Source organism: Salvelinus alpinus, chromosome 25 (assembly GCF_045679555.1).
Source record: "Salvelinus alpinus chromosome 25, SLU_Salpinus.1, whole genome shotgun sequence".
Classification (NCBI taxonomy): Eukaryota; Metazoa; Chordata; class Actinopteri; order Salmoniformes; family Salmonidae; genus Salvelinus; species Salvelinus alpinus.
In genome coordinates this window covers 38,039,924-38,057,845 of record NC_092110.1, presented here as the reverse complement: position 1 = coordinate 38,057,845, position 17,922 = coordinate 38,039,924, and the positions used below count along the sequence as shown (strand labels likewise).

The following is a 17,922-nucleotide window of genomic DNA, read 5'->3' as shown; positions in this document are numbered from 1 at the left end:
TGGGTGACTAGTAAGTATTTTTTACCCCTTTACACTCCTTCCCATATACGGGTTGAAAATGACATATTTGGGCACTGATAAACACCTATAATGGAACGCAGTGGCTGTACACCAACATGTTATACATAACGTCAGAGCTCTGGCGCTGTACGGCTTTTGACTGACAGCCGTTCTGAGCCGTTCCCTCCCGCTAATTAGGTGTCTTGCTGTCTGAGTGAGGGAAATGCTGTAAATTAAGAGGACTCAATGTATTTTGAAAATTAGACATTTAGTATTATATTAAATACCGCTTTGATGTCATACAAGTCAGCCAAACACCCGTGAGTCCAAATGGGCACATCTACATTTACATATCATAAAAACTTGTCATATACCGTGTCAACATTTATGATCACTATGTTTGATGTACAGTTACAAGATGACATTGAGTCGCTAGAACGCAATGAACCCCCCCCATCCGAACCCTCCCCAGACGACGCTGGGCCAACTGTGCGTCGGCCTATGTGACATAGCCTGGGATCGAACCCGGGTCTGTAGTGACACCTCAAGCACTGCGATGCAGTACCTTAGACCGCTGTGCCACTCGGGAGGCCCCCAGGAATATTTTTTATCATGTTACAGAATGTATCCAGAGAATTTTAGGATTTAAGATTTCGTTATCAAAAAATGAGTCGAAAAGTACAGCAAACCTAAAACTCAAATAAAATCAACATTGTAATGTTTGAATTCAGTCTTGTGTCAGGTAAACTGTTCTGTACTCTAATAATTTTCCCATCATCTCCAAATTGTTCCCTTTCAATTGCTACCATGGTTTTGCATATGCTTTTCATATATTTCTTCTGTAAGAAACATTTCCATTTAGCCCTATCCCATATAGGCCAATTCCCACGAGTGTTATAGGCCAACTCCCACGAGTGTAAGGGGTTAAACCTCCCACTTTTGGGCTAGATGTGTACTGTCTTACCTCAGTTATCCACAAAATCTCTTGTTTGAAAGCAACTTTTTTGGAAACTGTGTGGCGCCTACATTTGCCCCACGTCGGCCAGCACCCTAGCAATTTGAGTTTCAGCCAATGAGCTTCAAGCAAGAGGCACACACACACAGTAGAGCGAGAGAGTGCAGTGATGTGGTGCACAAATCTGCACATTTCTGCACATCGTGGGCGTTACTTTCAGAACTGACTAAAAAGTATACAAAAGTACCGGTGAATCTCCTTAAAACTCATGAGGGCATTACTAGGCTGAGGATGGCACACCATGTGAAGTCTACCTGAAAAACTAGGTCCTAATGTCTGTGTGTGAGTGAGTAAAAACATACTGTGAGCCCCTGAAGTGGCGTCTCCCTCTGCTCATTACAAGCACATCTGAGTTGTGGGAGTTTCATACTACCGCAAGCCCAAGGTGTTCCCTTCTCTGTCATAGTTCGTCTGCTTTCGATACCAGTCTTTGTGACTATGTCAGACATACGACTCATTGTCGAAATGCTCTTATCTCTCCTGTCAACGGAGATTACTTTGCAAAAAGAGCAGAGATTAGATGACATGTTTTGAAAAGACGGATGCCATTTTTCAACCCTTCACAGAAATTGCCCTCACGAAACATCATCCCATTTGGGATTCAAGTGTTCCAATGGGAGACGTTCCACATGCTGTGAAGGAGGTAAACACACTTAGTCTGATCTAAAAATATGCATGAAAAGTAATGACTTAGGAGTTCCTTAATAGCTAAAATGCTGATCAGAGGGATGGGTTGTTTGATCTAGCTCAGGGGTCTCAAACTCAAATTTCCTGAAGGCCAGAAAAGTCCTCTTGAGGGCCTGATTCCAATAGGTCTGTTGGACATAGGGCTGTTACAGTGACCGTATTACCGCCACAACGGCGGTCACGAGTCATGAAGGCAGTCAAATTCCACATGACTGTTTGGTCACGGTAATTAGGCTTCTCCAAGCTGTGATGTTGCTCATGGTCATTAGTAGCCTACCAAACTTGCTAACTACCTGGCACTCAGCACTCTATTGTCCCTCTAATCACTCGGACATCAATGCAAATCAAATCGAAAATGTAATCAAACACTTCATGAGAGCCCATGAGCTCATGTTGCACAACATTTCTATAGGTTATGCAATTGTGCGAGAAAACAGAGTGATGGCCTCTACTAAAAAAAGGAGGAACCCATCAGCTTACCATATTTCTCAACTTTCCTAATATTACGCACATTTTTTATCTTTACAACAGTAGCACAGCCTACCTGGCTGGCATGAAAATGAACCACAGTAAAAGTGCCCTCCATTCGCTATTTAAGTGCATAGATGACATACGGCTACCCGTTTCAAGACAGGTGCATGATAATGGTCCATTCTAAATCCACACAAATTTCACACCTACAGTACCAGTCAAAGGTTTTGACACACCTACTCATTGAAGGGTTTTTCTGTGTCTTGATGACAGCTTTGCACATCAAGGCAAAGGGTGGCTACTTTGAAGAATCTCAAATATATAGAAAACACTACAGTTCAAAGTTTTGGGTCACATAGAAATGTCCTTGATTTTGAAAGAAAAGCACATTTTTGTCCATTAAAATAACATAAAATTGATCAGAAATACAGTGTAGACATTGTTAATGTTGTAAATGACTATTGTAGCTGGAAATGGCTCCCTTCGGTCTCAACGTAGACTTTGATCTGAAGCCATTCTTGTGATTATTGTGACTTTGCCATTGTAATTGTTTGTAGGCTTATATAGTCTAAATTGAATCTATGATCGTATGCTATCCATTTGTTTTTCGTATGTTGTTCTTTGTATGTCATTTTAATATTTGAGAATTAACCAATGATATTAGGCCATACTTGGCCATGATTAGACACCTGTGTGTGTCTTTTGACACTATATAAACGAGTCACCCTGCAGTGTTTGTGATTATACCCTGATGAAGACAGCTTGCCTGTCGAAACGTTGGACATTACATTTTTGCATCTGAGCTCTTAGAGTGTGCGGCTCTCCTTTATTTTCAAACGCTCCCTAAAACACTTCTGCGAGCAGGCCTTTCTAATCGACCTGGCCCGGGTATCCTGGAAGGATATTGACCTCATCCCGTCGGTAGAGGATTCCTGGTTGTTCTTTAAAAGTGCTTTCCTCACCATCTTAAATAAGCATGCCCCTTTCAAAAGAATGTAGAACTAAGAACAGATATAGCCCTTGGTTCACTACAGACCTGACTGCCCTCGACCAGCACAAAAACATCCTGTGGCGGACTGCACTTGCATCGTATAGTCCCAGCGATATGCAACTTTTCAGGGAAGTCAGGAACCAATACACACAGTCAGTCAGGAAAGCAAAGGCTAGCTTTTTCAAACAGAAATATGCATACTGTAGCTCTAACTCCAAAAAGTATTGGGACACTGTAAAGTCCATGGAGACTAAGAGCACCTCCTCCCAGCTGCCCACTGCACTGAGGCTAGGAAACACTGTCACCACCGATATATCCACGATAATCGAGAATTTCAATAAGCATTTCTCTACGGCTGGCCATGCTTTCCTCCTGGCTACCCCATCCCCGGCCAACAGCTCCGCACCCCCCGCAGCTACTTGCCCAAGCCTCCCCAGCTTCTCCTTCACCCAAATCCAGATAGCAGATGTTCTGAAAGAGCTGCAAAACCTGGACCCGTACAAATCCGCTTGGCTAGACAATCTGGACCCTCTTTCTAAAATTATCCGCCGCCATTGTTGCAACCCATATTAACAGTCTGTTCAACCTCTCTTTCGTATCGTTCGAGATCCCTAAAGATTGGAAAGCTGCCGCGGTCATCCCCCTCTTCAAAGGGGGTGACACTCTAGACCCAAACTGTTACAGACCTATATCCATCCTGCCCTGACTTTCTAAAGTCTTCGAAAGCCAAGTTAACTCGTTCTTGAACTGCACTGTTGGTTAAGAAAATATTTACAAAATAACCAAAAAAATTCTATGTAACACAAAATAATAATAATGAGGCTATATACAGGGGGTACCGGTACAGATTCAATGTGTGGGGGTACAGGTTAGTAGGTAGGGGTAAAGTGACTATGCATATATAATAAACAGCGAGTAGCAGCAGGGTAAAAAAATATATAATAATTTGGGGCCTTCCTCTGACACCGCCTAGTATATAGGTCCTGGATGGCAGGAAGATTGACCCCAGTGATGTACTGGGCCGTACGCACTGTCCTCTGTAGCGTCTTAAGGTCGGACACCGAGCAGTTGCCATACCAGGCGGTGATGCAACCGGTGAGGATGCTCTCGGCGGTGCCGCTGTAGAACTTTTTAGGATCTGGGGACCCATGCCAAATCTTTTCAGTCTCCTGAGGGGGAAAAGGTGTTGTCGTGCCCTCATCACGACTGTCTTGGTGTTTTTGGACCATGATAGTTTGTTGGTGATGTGGACACCAAGGAGCTTGAAACTCTCGACCCGCTCCACTTCAGCCCCGTTGATGTGAATGGGGGCGTGTTAAGCCCTCCTTTTCCTGTAGTCCAGCTCCTTTGTCTTGTTCACGTTGAGGGAGAGGTTGAATTCCTGTCACCACACTGCCAAGTCTCTGACTTCCTCCCTATAGGCTGTCTCATCGTTGTCGATGATCAGGCCTACCTGTGTTGTCAGCAAACTTGATAGTGTTCGAGTCGTGCTTGGCCACGCAGTCTTGGGTGAACAGGGAGTACAGGAGGGAACTAAGCACGCACCCCCGCATTGAGGATCAGCGTGGCAGATGTGGTTGCCAACTCTTACCACGTGGGGGGCGGCCCGTCAGGAAGTCCAGGATCCAGTTGCAGAGGGAGGTATTTAGTCCCAGGGTCCTTAGTTTAGTGATGAGCTTTGTGGGCACTATGGTGTCGAACGCTGAGCTGTTGACTCGGTACCGGTACCCCCTGTATATAGCCTCGTTATTGTTATTTTATTGTTACTTTTATAATTTTTTACTTTAGTTTATTTGGTAAATATTTTGGTAACTCTTTCTTAACTGCACTGTTGGTTAATAAACAGATCACTGACCATTTCAAATCCCACCGTACCTTCTCCGCTGTGCAATCCGGTTTCCGAGCTGGTCATGGGTACACCTCAGCCACGCTCAAGGTATTAAACGATATCATAACCGGCAACGATAAAAGACAGTACTGTGCAGCCGTCTTCATCGACCTGGCCAAGGCTTTCGACTCTGTCAATCACCGTATTATTATCGGCAGACTCAACAGCCTTGGATTCTCAAATGACTGCCTCGCCTGGTTCACCAACTACTTCTCAGATAGAGTTCAGTGTGTCAAATCGGAGGGCCTGTTGTCCGGACCTCTGGCAGTCTCTATGGGGATGCCACAGGGTTCAACTCTTTTCTCTGTATATATAAAAAAATGTCACTCTTGCTGCGGGTTATTCCCTAATCCACCTCTACGCAGACGACACCATTCTGTATACATCGGGCCCTTCTTTGGACACTGTGTAAACAATCCTCCAAACGAGCTTCAATGCCATACAACACTCCGTCCGTGGCCTCCAACTGCTCTTAAACGCTAGTAAAAACAAAATGCATGCTTTTCAACTGATCGCTGCCCGCACCCGCCCGCCCGACTAGCATCACTACTCTGGACGGTTCTGACTTAGAATATGTGGACAACTACAAATACCTAGGTGTCTGGCTAGACTGTAAACTCATTCCAGACTCATATTAAACATCGCCAATCCAAAATTAAATCTATAATCGGCTTCCTATTTCGCAACAAAGCCTCCTTCACTCACGCCGCGAAACATACCCTCGTAAAACTGACTATCCTACCGATCCTCGACTTCGGCGATGTCATTTACAAAATAGCCTCCAACACTCTACTCAGCAAACTGGATGCAGTCTATCACTGTGCCATGCGTTTTGTCACCAAACCCCCATTTACCATCCACCACTGCGACCTGTATGCTCTCGTCGGCTGGCCCTCACTACATATTTGTTGCCAGACCCACTGGCTCCAGGTCATCTATAAGTCTTTGCTAGGTAAAGCTCCGCCTTATCTCAGCTCACTGGTCACGATAACAACACGCACCCGTAGCACGCGCTCCAGCAGGTATATCTCACTGGTCATCCCCAAAGCCAACACTTCCTTTGGCCGCCTTTCCTTCCAGTTCTCTGCTGCCAATGACTGGAACGAATTGCAAAAATCGCTGAAGTTGGAGACTTACATCTCCCTCAGCTATCTGAGCAGCTAACCGATCGCTGCAGCTGTACACAGTCCATCTGTAAATAGCCCATCCAATCTACCTACCTCATCCCCATACTGTTTTTATTTACTTTTTTGCTCTTTTGCACACCAGTATTTCTACTTGCACATCATCATCTGCACATCTATCACTTTGGTTACTACATGATTCCATATGTGTTATTTCATAGTTTTGATGTCTTCACTATTATTCTACAATGTAGAAAATAGTCAAAATAAAGAAAAACCCTGGAATGAGTAGGTGTGTCCAAACTTTTGACTGTACGTTATTAGGTAGATGTAAAGACAAGATTAAATCAAGAATTGTGTGATGGGTGACAATACTAGCCTATCACTTGTGAATTATATATTATCACTTGTGAATGATGCCCAGCATAAGGCAAGAAACAATGCCTTTTTTTGCGACTTTTTATAATCATAGTCACACACCTCATGTAGACTAGCCCATAGGCCTATATGTTTTGATGTTAGTATCACAACTAAAATGGCCAAATAACTTCTTAAAATTAAGCACATTAATCCGCTTTATAAGGGGTGTAGAGCCTAACTGACATACATAAGCAGTGTGTGAGTTTCAAGTTTGGGGAAGATAATTTTCACCATATAAAATGCACCTTTATAATAAAAGCATTACATACATAATCACATTTGCGGTCACTTTTGATAATGGTGTTTTCCCGTTAATGGAACATTTGCACTTATAGCCTACTACCATGTGCGTATTGCTGCGCTTCTAATGTGAAGAAATAGCCTAATAGTTTATAAACAATTTAAGCAACACATTAAAAAAATGTAATGCTAGTGCTAGTATTCATTTGGAATCTATTGCATCCCACAACTGTCCCAGACTATGTTTGGAAAATGTATTTCTCACACAGAATAGAATAGGTCGACTTTTGTTCTTTGGGGGATAGTAGATTGACATAGGCTAGTGCTTTTGCTGTTTGTTAGGCCTACTCATCTTGTTGGCTGACGAAAAGTAAATGTGGACAGTTCTTCCAATATCTTCAATATGCACCTCGGAAATGGATAAGGACACACGCAGTTGCGTACCCGATATGTCTGTCTTCACTTGTAGCCTGTGAGACAGGCCCGATCACGTGATGGAGTGCCATGTGAGTGAGAGGCACTTCGGAGCGCGCAGCACTCAGGGAAAAGGTCACAACGCAGCACTACGGGCCAGGGAAACAACGACCATTGGCTGCAAAAGGCATAGATTTGTTTCGGGTGCATTAAGTCCACAAAGGATGCCACCGTGAAGTTCGAGGCACTGTCAAGTGCATGTCAAATTGTGAATGAGGGACTAATGAAGTGTGTACAGCCTGCGCAAAAAACTAAGCGGAGCTCATGCCTTTCAAGCTACTTTTAAAAAGAATCATCATTAGAGTCGCATCATACAGCCTTACAATGTATTGAAAATCCAAACATATAGCCCAACGTTTGTAGAACAACTAAAGTTACATTACTAACCCTAAATTAAGAATATAGGAATACCTATTTCTTTGTTAACCGCTCAACACAGAATAGCAGCATGTGAGCACTCCCTCAAATCGTTTGGAGAAAATATTTATATTTTATTCAGCTTTGTTCAATTGTATTTTTCATACTATAAAATAATATAAAATAATGCAATGGAATTCTAAGCAAATCTTGTCTGCTAAATGAACTACCGTAGCCCACAGCCATATGGTATAGCCAGATCAGGACCTAACATGAGGACAACTCAGAGTATGCTATTCTGTTATTCTGAAATAGACTACATTTTCTTCATATGATGCTTCTTTAGACCTGTCTAAAATAAATAATGTATTTATTGTGAAGGTGGAGGCTATATTACATGGATTTATTAGACTTTTTAAAATGTAGATGTTCCAAAGGTCTGCATCAGTGGCTTGTAGGCTGTATATGGAAGTCAGGAGATGCTAAATGTGTTTATATTAATTAACGGTCAATTACCGTGAGACCGACAGTTATTTGCTTGACAATCACTGGCTGACGAAATTTCGTGACAGCCACAGCCCTAGTGGGACCACAAGAAAGCAGCTCTCGGGATGGATTTGGCCCCCAGGCCACGAGTTGCAGACCCCTAATCTAGCTGTTGCAGCAGGTGTGGACTCTGGGCTTACTTGTGTGAAGAAAGGCTCGTAGATCTCCACGCCCTTATCCGAGCCTTGGGACAGGAATTCTTGGCCACGCCTCCAGCTGTAGCGCACCGGGGGGTTGGAGTTAGCCATGCAGCGCAGGAACACCGTCCTCTCATAGTAGAACTGTTCCTTAGCCTCCCCGATGCTCTGGTGGACAGTTACAATGGGATCATCCAAATCTAGAGCAAGAACATAGAAACAATGGCATCAAGGTGCCTCCAAGCAGTCTTTGTTTGCCACATACTTGTGAAGGTCAAAGCATGAAGTGCAATTACATGATCTACTTAGTCCCATGAACCTATTTATGTACAGTGGCTGGGATTTAATGAACTGTGCTGGTTTAAGTGGTTAACAGCTGTTGTCATCATTTGCGATCAAATGTTCCCCCCTTAAGCTCATCATGGAGCCTGCGATGCACTCACGCTAAAAGTGCATGAAAAGAAGGAAAAAACATGATGTGTTATACATGCCAAATGTAATTCCCTTATAAATATCATATCACTCATATAAATATCGTGTGAAATATCATATAAATACATACAGTATATCACAAAAGTGAGTACACCCCTCACATTTTTGTAAATATTTGAGTATATCTTTTCATGTGACAACACTGAAGAAATGACACTTTGCTACAATGTAAAGTAGTGAGTGTACAGCTTGTATAACAGTGTAAAATTGCTGTCCCCTCAAAATAACTCACACAGCCATTAATGTCTAAACCGCTGGCAACAAAAGTGAGTACGCCCCTAAGTGAAAATGTCCAAATTGGGCCCAATTAGCCATTTTCCCTCCACGGTGTCATGTGACTCGTTAGTGTTACAAGGTCTCAGGTGTGAATGGGGAGCAGGTGTGTTAAATTTGGTGTCATCGCTCTCACACTCCCTCATACTGACTGGTCACTGGAAGTTCAACATGGCTCCTCATGGCAAAGAACTGTCTGAGGATCTGAAAAAAAGAATTGTTGCTCTACATAAAGATGGCCTGGGCTATAAGAAGATTGCCAAGACCCTGAAACTGAGCTGCAGCACGGTGGCCAAGACCATACAGCGGTTTAACTGGACAGGTTCCACTCAGAACAGGCCTCGCCATGGTCGACCAAAGAAGTAGAGTGCACGTGCTCAGCATCATATCCAGAGGTTGTCTTTGGGAAATAGACGTATGAGTGCTGCCAGCATTGCTGCAGAGGTTGAAGGGGTGGGGGGTCAGCCTGTCAGTGCTCAGACCATACGCCGTACACTGCATCAAATTGGTCTGCATGGCTGTCGTCCCAGAAGGAAGATGCACAAGAAAGACGATGCACAAGAAAGCCCGCAAACAGTTTGCTGAAGACAAGCAGACTAAGGACATGGATTACTGGAACCATGTCCTGTGGTCTGATGAGACCAAGATAAACTTATTTGGTTCAGATGGTGTCAAGCGTGTGTGGCGGCAACCAGGTGAGGAGTACAAAGACAAGTGTGTCTTGCCTACAGTCAAGCATGGTGGTGGGAGTGTCATGGTCTGGGGCTGCATGAGTGCTGCCGGCACTGGGGAGCTACAGTTCATTGAGGGAACCATGAATGCCAACATGTACTGTGACATACTGAAGCAGAGCATGATCCCCTCCCTTCGGAGACTGGGCCGCAGGGCAGTATTCCAACATGATAACGACCCCAAACACACCTCCAAGACGACCACTGCCTTGCTAAAGAAGCTGAGGGTAAAGGTGATGGACTGGCCAAGCATGTCTCCAGACCTAAACCCTATTGAGCATCTGTGGGGCATCCTCAAATGGAAGGTGGAGGAGTGCAAGGTCTCTAACATCCACCAGCTCCGTGATGTCGTCATGGAGGAGTGGAAGAGGACTCCAGTGGCAACCTGTGAAGCTCTGGTGAACTCCATGCCCAAGAGGGTTAAGGCAGTGCTGGAAAATGATGGTGGCCACACAAAATATTGACACTTTGAGCCCAATTTGGACATTTTCACTTAGGGGTGTACTCACTTTTGTTGCCAGCGGTTTAGACATTAATGGCTGTGTGTTGAGTTATTTTGAGGGGACAGCAAATTTACACTGTTATACAAGCTGTACACTCACTACTTTACATTGTAGCAAAGTGTCATTTCTTCAGTGTTGTCACATGAAAAGATATACTCATATGTACTCACTTTTGTGATATACTGTATATATATATATTTCTATATTTTTCAGGAGAGCATTAAATATGAGAATCCCTGACTTCTACAGTCTACAACCACATCAAAATGACACTTTTTTTCTCTCTGTTATACGTCCGAAATGCCAGGAATCCTCAACCCCATTCATTAGTGTCAATTAAACACACACACACACACACACACACACACACACACACACACACACACACACACACACACACACACTGCACTAAGGTGCTTAGATTTTTTTTGGGGGGGGGACACATTTCAGTGAAAAGGACCATTTCGGTGAAAAGGACCACATTTCAGTGAAAAGGACCACAAAGCTCCCGCTCCAATCAAGAGGGAGCTTTTAAAAAAATGTGATTTTGATAAGAGCTCTCTAATGACTAAAAAGTGCTCCACGGAACACCTAGTATGGGTTACATTGGGATGCAGACAAGCACCTTGAAAAAGCTGTTTTCCACCAGCCGACTAACTACTGCCCACGGGGCAGTCCAGAGCCAGACTCATTTCCTATACAAACCATTATAACGTCTTTGGCTTTTTTTTTTGTAATATCAATTGGCTTTGTAGATTAGTCCGCGTCAGTTAGTCTGTACAGTTTCTAATTTCATGTCAGTCAGTCTCTATCAGGGTCATCCGTGTGCTTTATCACCAACCAGCAAGGATTCCAACACGGCATCGCTGAATGGCAGCGAAACAGCAACACGTGTCATTGCTTTGATCAGCTGGTATAGCGAAGAGGGCAGGATGGATAAAAGACTCCCCCAGTGGAGCACAGATGAGACAATAAGCAAGGGTTCTGATCTCTGAGTCAGGGGTAATGGCTCTGTGGCTCATTGTCTCCCCCTGGCAATGTTGTCTGCCACTGTCCATCTCCTCCTCCTATTTATCTTGTATCTCAGCAGTAACCCATCTATCCTTTCCTTCTCTCCTTTCTCTCGGAAGCACAGAGTGCAGACGCACCACATTTGTCTTGTTTTTGTATTTTTCAGCTCCCGGCAACCCGGGGCACACTGGATTTTCAAACATGGAGACGCTGACTCGATCAACCTCGTTTTTTGGGGTTGAGGAATTTGTAGCTGACTCTTTTGGAGGAGAAGGGGGGGTAGGGAAAGATTGCAGCGTAAAGCTTCTCGAGGTTAGGGTTCGTTCAGATACAGCTCGTCCACAGAGGGTAAGTATATCCATCTAGCCTGCCACAGTCAACCCATACATTATGTCTGTCCTCTCACATTTGGAAATTGAATCGCTGCTTCGGAGAGAGTGAGGTGTGCAAACACCAGTAATGTGATGCACTAAAACTTGCAGTATCTACATAATGCTTCATTTCAGTCAATTTGCAATTATCAGCCCTGATAAACAGAGCAATTAGAACGATTAATGAATTCACCATCTAAATGCTGAACCCAATCCGTCTCTCAAGGCCTAAAATGGCTGCACAAATGAAACACTATAAAGTACTACTTGAGAATTCAAAGTGAACACCAATGTGTGGCTCTCTCTCTGGGTACACAAGCTACTTTCTATAGTCATAAAATTAGTTTTGCAATTTGGGTGAACTCTCTCCCCACTGGGCACAGACGTCAGTTCAACATCTAGTTTTTATTTACATTTGGTTGAGTTGCCAACTAATGTGAATTCAACGTGAAATCAACCATGACGTTGGATTTAGGTTAAAAGTTGGGTGAAAGAAATATGAAATCCTCTGACATTGATGACTTTTTGAAAATCCAATCAGTTTTCCACGTTGACTCAACGTCATCACATGTTTTTTTCGGTTGAAATGGCGTGGAGACAATGTTGATTCAACCAGTTTTTTTTGCCCAGTGGGTTTTTAATACACACTTCCTGAGGTGTGGTTGCTGCTTTTCCTCATTTGCAATGTAGGAATCGGCAGCAGGACTTCAAGCGTCTAAGGGTGCATTCCAAATGGCCTCCTATTCCCTATATAGTACACTACTTTGGACCAGAGCCCTATGGACCGTGGTCAAAAGTAGTGCACGATGTAGGGAATAGGGTGCCATTTGGAATGCACTCTCAGTCTGTATTGCTGGAAATCACAATCCCCTTCTGTTTCAGAGCTATCCTTTTCTTCAGCTATGTGTACTGTCAGGACTTCACACAGCTGGGGGTGCAGTTCCTTTACCGAGTGAATAAAAACAGCAGTGTCACTTATATGATGGCAGCATCCGCAGAGACATGGCTGCCGTTGTCTGCAATTAACACCTGGGTTGTCCTGAGTAAGGTAGATTTTGTTATTTACTGGTGGGGGGGGGGGCATTCAAGCGAGTGTATGGCACATTTCATTCACTGCAATGTCCTACCTGTGGTGGTTTTCTTTTAGACCTTAATGTATTCAAAAAGCCACGTTGCTTTAACCTGCTTTAAAACGACTTTCATTCAGCCACAACATCATGTTGCCTGGGAGGGTAAGGACTAGGAGAGAGAGTGAATGCCTGTCGTTCAGTAGTTTAAACGCAAGGCATGGGTAAGTGGACACAGGCAATCTGCAGGGGGCGAAAGGACAGAACTGATGATGTGAGTGCTGCGAACACCGGGGGAGAGCAGTGGAAGAAAAGGGCAGGCAGGCGACCGAGGCCTGTCCACTCACAGTAGACGTCCACTCGGATGGACTTGATGGCCGGGGAGCCCAGGCCGTTCTCAGCCTTGCAGTAGTAGCGTCCTCCCTGGAGTCTCTGGATGCGGGTGATGCGCAGGGTCTCGTTGAACACACTGGAGTCCTGGAAGCGGTCCGAGGCGCTACCGGCTGTTTTGGTCCATCGGATCTGGTGTGGGAAAGAGATAAGAGGTCAGAGGTGACATCTGCTGACCGAGGACTAATGCTATGGACAACAGGCTGGACTGACGGTAAATTGGGTCAGCCATGGGATAAATTATATTGCAAAACACACCTGTTATTCTGGATTCAAATGAGCCAATGTAGTGCATGTTTTAGAAGAGGTCAAATAATGGACTAATAATGTAATTTTTTCCGAATATGGGCTTTATTCAGCCCGTGAATGAATAGTATCAATAGTACCACACATTTTCTTTATTTGTCCATAATATTCTCTCTATTGAGAACAGCAACAACATATCATACTGTAATACATACATACAGAATAGGTGGACAACTACAAATACCTAGGTGTCTGGCTAGACTGTAAACTCTCATTCCGGACTCATATTAAGCATCTCCAATCCAAAATAAAATCTAGAATCGTCTTCCTATTTCGCAACAAAGCCTCCTTCATTCATGCCGCCAAACATACCCTCGTAAAACTGACTATCCTACCGATCCTTGACTTCGGCGATGTCATTTACAAAATAGCTTCCAACACTCTACTCAGCAAACTGGATGCAGTCTATCACAGTGCTATCGGTTTTGTAATCAAAGCCCCTTATACCACCCACCACTGCGACCTGTATGCTCACGTCGGATGGCCCTCGCTGCATATTCGTCGCCAGACCCACTGGCTCCAGGTCATCTATAAGTCTTTGCTAGGTAAAGCTCCGCCTTATCTCAGCTCACTTGTCACGATAACAACACCCACCCAGTAGCACGCGCTCCAGCAGGTATATCTCACTGGTCATCCCCAAAGCCAACACTTACTTTGGCTGCCTTTCCTTCCAGTTCTCTGCTGCCAATGACTGGAACGAATTGCAAAAATCACTGAAGCTGGAGTCTTATATCTCCCTCTCTAACTTTAAGCATCAGCTATCTGAGCAGCTTACCGATCGCTGCAGCTGTACACAGCCCATCTGTACACAGCCCATCTGTAAATAGCCCATCCAATCTACCTACCTCATCCCCATATTGTTTTTATTTACTTTTTTGCTCTTTTGCACACCAGTATTTCTACTTGCACATCATCACCTACACATCTATCACTCCAGTGTTCATTTGCTAAATTGTAATTACTTCGCTACTATGGCCTATTTTTGCCTTACCTCCTTACTCCATTTGCACACACGGTATATAGATTTTTCTATTGTGTTATTGACTATACGTTTGTTTATCCCACGTGTAACTCTGTGTTGTTGTTTTTTGTCGCACTGCTTTGCTTTATCTTGGCCAGGTCGCAGTTGTAAATGAGAACTTGTTCTCAACTGGCATACCTGGTTAAATAAAAAAACATAACAAAGATATTCATGGTAAAACTGACTGAAATGTATATCTATGGCGCTATTCAAAAGCCATTAAAAGGACAAGCGCATCAAATATTTAGAAGGTGGCTTGTGTTGGAGTGGTTCTTGTGAGACAGCGACGTGTCTTACATTCCAACGCCATCCAGTGAGTCTGGATTCCATACAGCATGAGAACTCTGAGAAAACTATAACTGAACCACAGAAAACAGCTCTGACAATTCCATGCAACTCTTTGAGGTATTCTCGGCACTAAACCTGTGCGATAAGCAGTCTCAAATTTTTTTAAATAATAGGTTCAGTGAAATGTGTTGTTTTACAAGGTCAGCCATAGTAGTATGGCGTCCCGGGGGCAAATTAGGGTTAAGTTCCTTGCTCAAGGGCACACTGACAGAATCTTCTAACCAGCAACCATTCGGTTACTGGCCCAATGCTCTAACTGCTAGGCTACCTGCCGCCCACATTAAGTATTTCATGTGTTTGAGTGTTTGGAGGAGAAATGCATCTGAAAGAAGGCAACAAGATACTAGGCATCCCTGGCATTAGTGATCTGGGAAGGGAGGAGGATGAGAACACCAGTCTCCCGCAGCCTGGCTATCCATCTGAATGGATGTTTTATATACAGATACAGTATATACCATCAGCTTAATTTACATATACAGTGTATACCATCAGTTTAATTTACATATACAATCAGTTTAATTTACATATACAATCAGCTTCATTTACATATACAGTATATACCATCAGCTTCATTTACCTATACAGTATATACCATCAGCTTCATTTACATATACAATCAGTTTAATTTACATATACCATCAGCTTCATTTACATATACAGTGTATACCATCAGTTTAATTTACATATACAATCAGTTTAATTTACATATACAATCAGCTTCATTTACATATACAGTATATACCATCAGCTTCATTTACCTATACAGTATATACCATCAGCTTCATTTACATATACAATCAGTTTAATTTACATATACCATCAGCTTCATTTACATATACAGTATATACCATCAGCTTAATTTACATATACAATCAGTTTAATTTACATATACAATCAGCTTCATTGACATATACAGTATATCCAATCAGTTTCATTTACATATACGATTAGTTTCATTTACATATACAGTATATTCTGTATATGGGGGCGGCAGGTAGCCTAGTGGTTAGAGCGTTGGACTAGTAACCGAAAGGTTGCAAGATCAAATCCCCGAGCTGACAAGGTAAAAAAAAAAAATAATAATTAAAAAAAAAAATCGGTCATTCTGCCCCTGAGAAAGGCAGTTAATCCACTGTTCCCCGGGCACCATGGATGTTGATTAAGGCAGACCCCCGCACCTCTCTGATTCAGAGGGGTTGGGTTAAAGGCAGAAGACACATTTCAGTTGAAGGCATTCAGTTGTACACCTGACTAGGTCTCCCCCTCTCACTACACTCACCTCCACTACACCACACTAGACTACAATTGTGGCCAAAAGTTTTGAGAATGACACAAATATTAATTTTCAAAGTCTGCTGCCTCAGTGTCTTTAGATATTTTTGTCAGATGTTACTATGGAATACTGAAGTATAATTACAAGCATTTCATAAGTGTCAAAGGCATTTATTAACAATTACATGAAGTTGGTGCAAAGAGTCAATATTTGCAGTGTTGATCCTTCTTTTTCAAGACCTCTGCAATCCGCCCTGGCATGCTGTCAATTAACTTCTGGGCCACATCCTGACTGATTGCATTCTTGCATAATCAATGCTTGGAGTTTGTCAGAATTTGTGGGTTTTTGTTTGTCCACCCGCCTTTTGAGGATTGACCACAAGTTCTCAATGGGATTAAGGTCTGGGGAGTTTCCTGGCCATGGACCCAAAATATCGATGTTTTGTTCCCAGAGCCACTTAGTTATCACTTTTGCCTCATGGCAAGGTGCTCCATCATGCTGGAAAAGGCATTGTTCGTCACCAAACTGTTCCTGGATGGTGGGAGAAGTTGCTCTCGGAGGATGTGTGGGTACCATTCTTTATTCATGGCTGTGTTCTTAGGCAAAATTGTGAGTGAGTCCACTCCCTTGGCTGAGAAGCAACCCCACACATGAATGGTCTCAGAATGCTTTACTGTTGGCATGACACAGGAATGATGGTAGCGCTCACCTTGTCTTCTCCGGACAAGCTTTTTTCCGGATGCCCCAAACAATCGGAAAGGGGATTCATCAGAGAATATGACTTTACCTCAGTCCTCAGCAGTCCAATCACTGTACCTTTTGCAGAATATCAGTCTGTCCCTGATGTTTTTCCTGGAGAGAAGTGGCTTCTTTGCTGCCCTTCTTGACACCAGGCCATCCTCCAAAAGTCTTCGCCTCACTGTGCGTGCAGATGTCCTCACACCTGCCTGCTGCCATTCCTGATCAAGCTCTGTACTGGTGGTGCCCCGATCCCGCAGCTGAATCAACTTTAGGAGACGGTCTTCTTCACAACAATTGAACCGCTCTCCTTGAAGTTCTTGATGATCCGATAAATGGTTGATTTAGGTGCAATCTTACTGGCAGCAATATCCTTGCCTGTGAAGCCTTTTTTGTGCAAAGCAATGATGACGGCACGTGTTTTCTTGCAGGTAACCATGGTTGACAGAGGAAGAACAATGATTCCAAGCACCACCCTCCTTGTGAAGCTTCTAGTCTGTTATTCGAACTCAATCAGCATGACAGAGTGACCTCCAGCCTTGTCCTCGTCAACACTTACACCTGTGTTAACGAGAGAACCACTGACATGTCAGCTGGTCCTTTTGTGGCAGTGGAAATGTTTTTGGGGGATTCAGTTCATTTGCATGGCAAATAGGGACTTTGCAATTAATTGCAATTCATCTGATCACTCTTCAGAACATTCTGGAGTATATGCAAATTGCCATCATACAAACTGAGGCAGCAGACTTTGTGAAAATTAATATTTGTGTCATTCTCAAAACTTTTGGCCATGACTGTACACTACACTCCACTCCCACTATACTACAATCCCTCTGGCAGTCATGCAGACAATTAGAGAAAATTGTCCATTCAGCCCTGGAATTGACCTGTGTAAGCCTTCCTGTACGGGCTACTTATGAGCGGGGAAGGTGGGATCTGCAGTCCACGGAGCTGAAGCAGAGATCCATTCAAGAAGGTTATGTGTGGGGCGGGCATTGTGCAGCCACTAACACCCCCACCCCACCCTCCACCACCTCCACCCTGCAAA

At 43.6% G+C, this 17,922-nt stretch overlaps 1 protein-coding gene across 1 annotated transcript in view; it reads right to left on the bottom strand.

Moving 5' to 3' along the window:
- Positions 1 to 17,922, bottom strand: part of LOC139553914 (MAM domain-containing glycosylphosphatidylinositol anchor protein 2-like) — a 196,083-nt gene that overhangs the window by 110,501 nt on the left and 67,660 nt on the right. Inside the window, exons 3-4 of the mRNA XM_071366690.1 lie at positions 13,146 to 13,320; positions 8,354 to 8,550 (exon numbers count right to left, since the gene is read on the bottom strand). Coding sequence (XP_071222791.1) covers positions 8,354 to 8,550; positions 13,146 to 13,320 — 372 coding nt within the window. The remainder of the gene's footprint in view (positions 1 to 8,353; positions 8,551 to 13,145; positions 13,321 to 17,922) is intronic.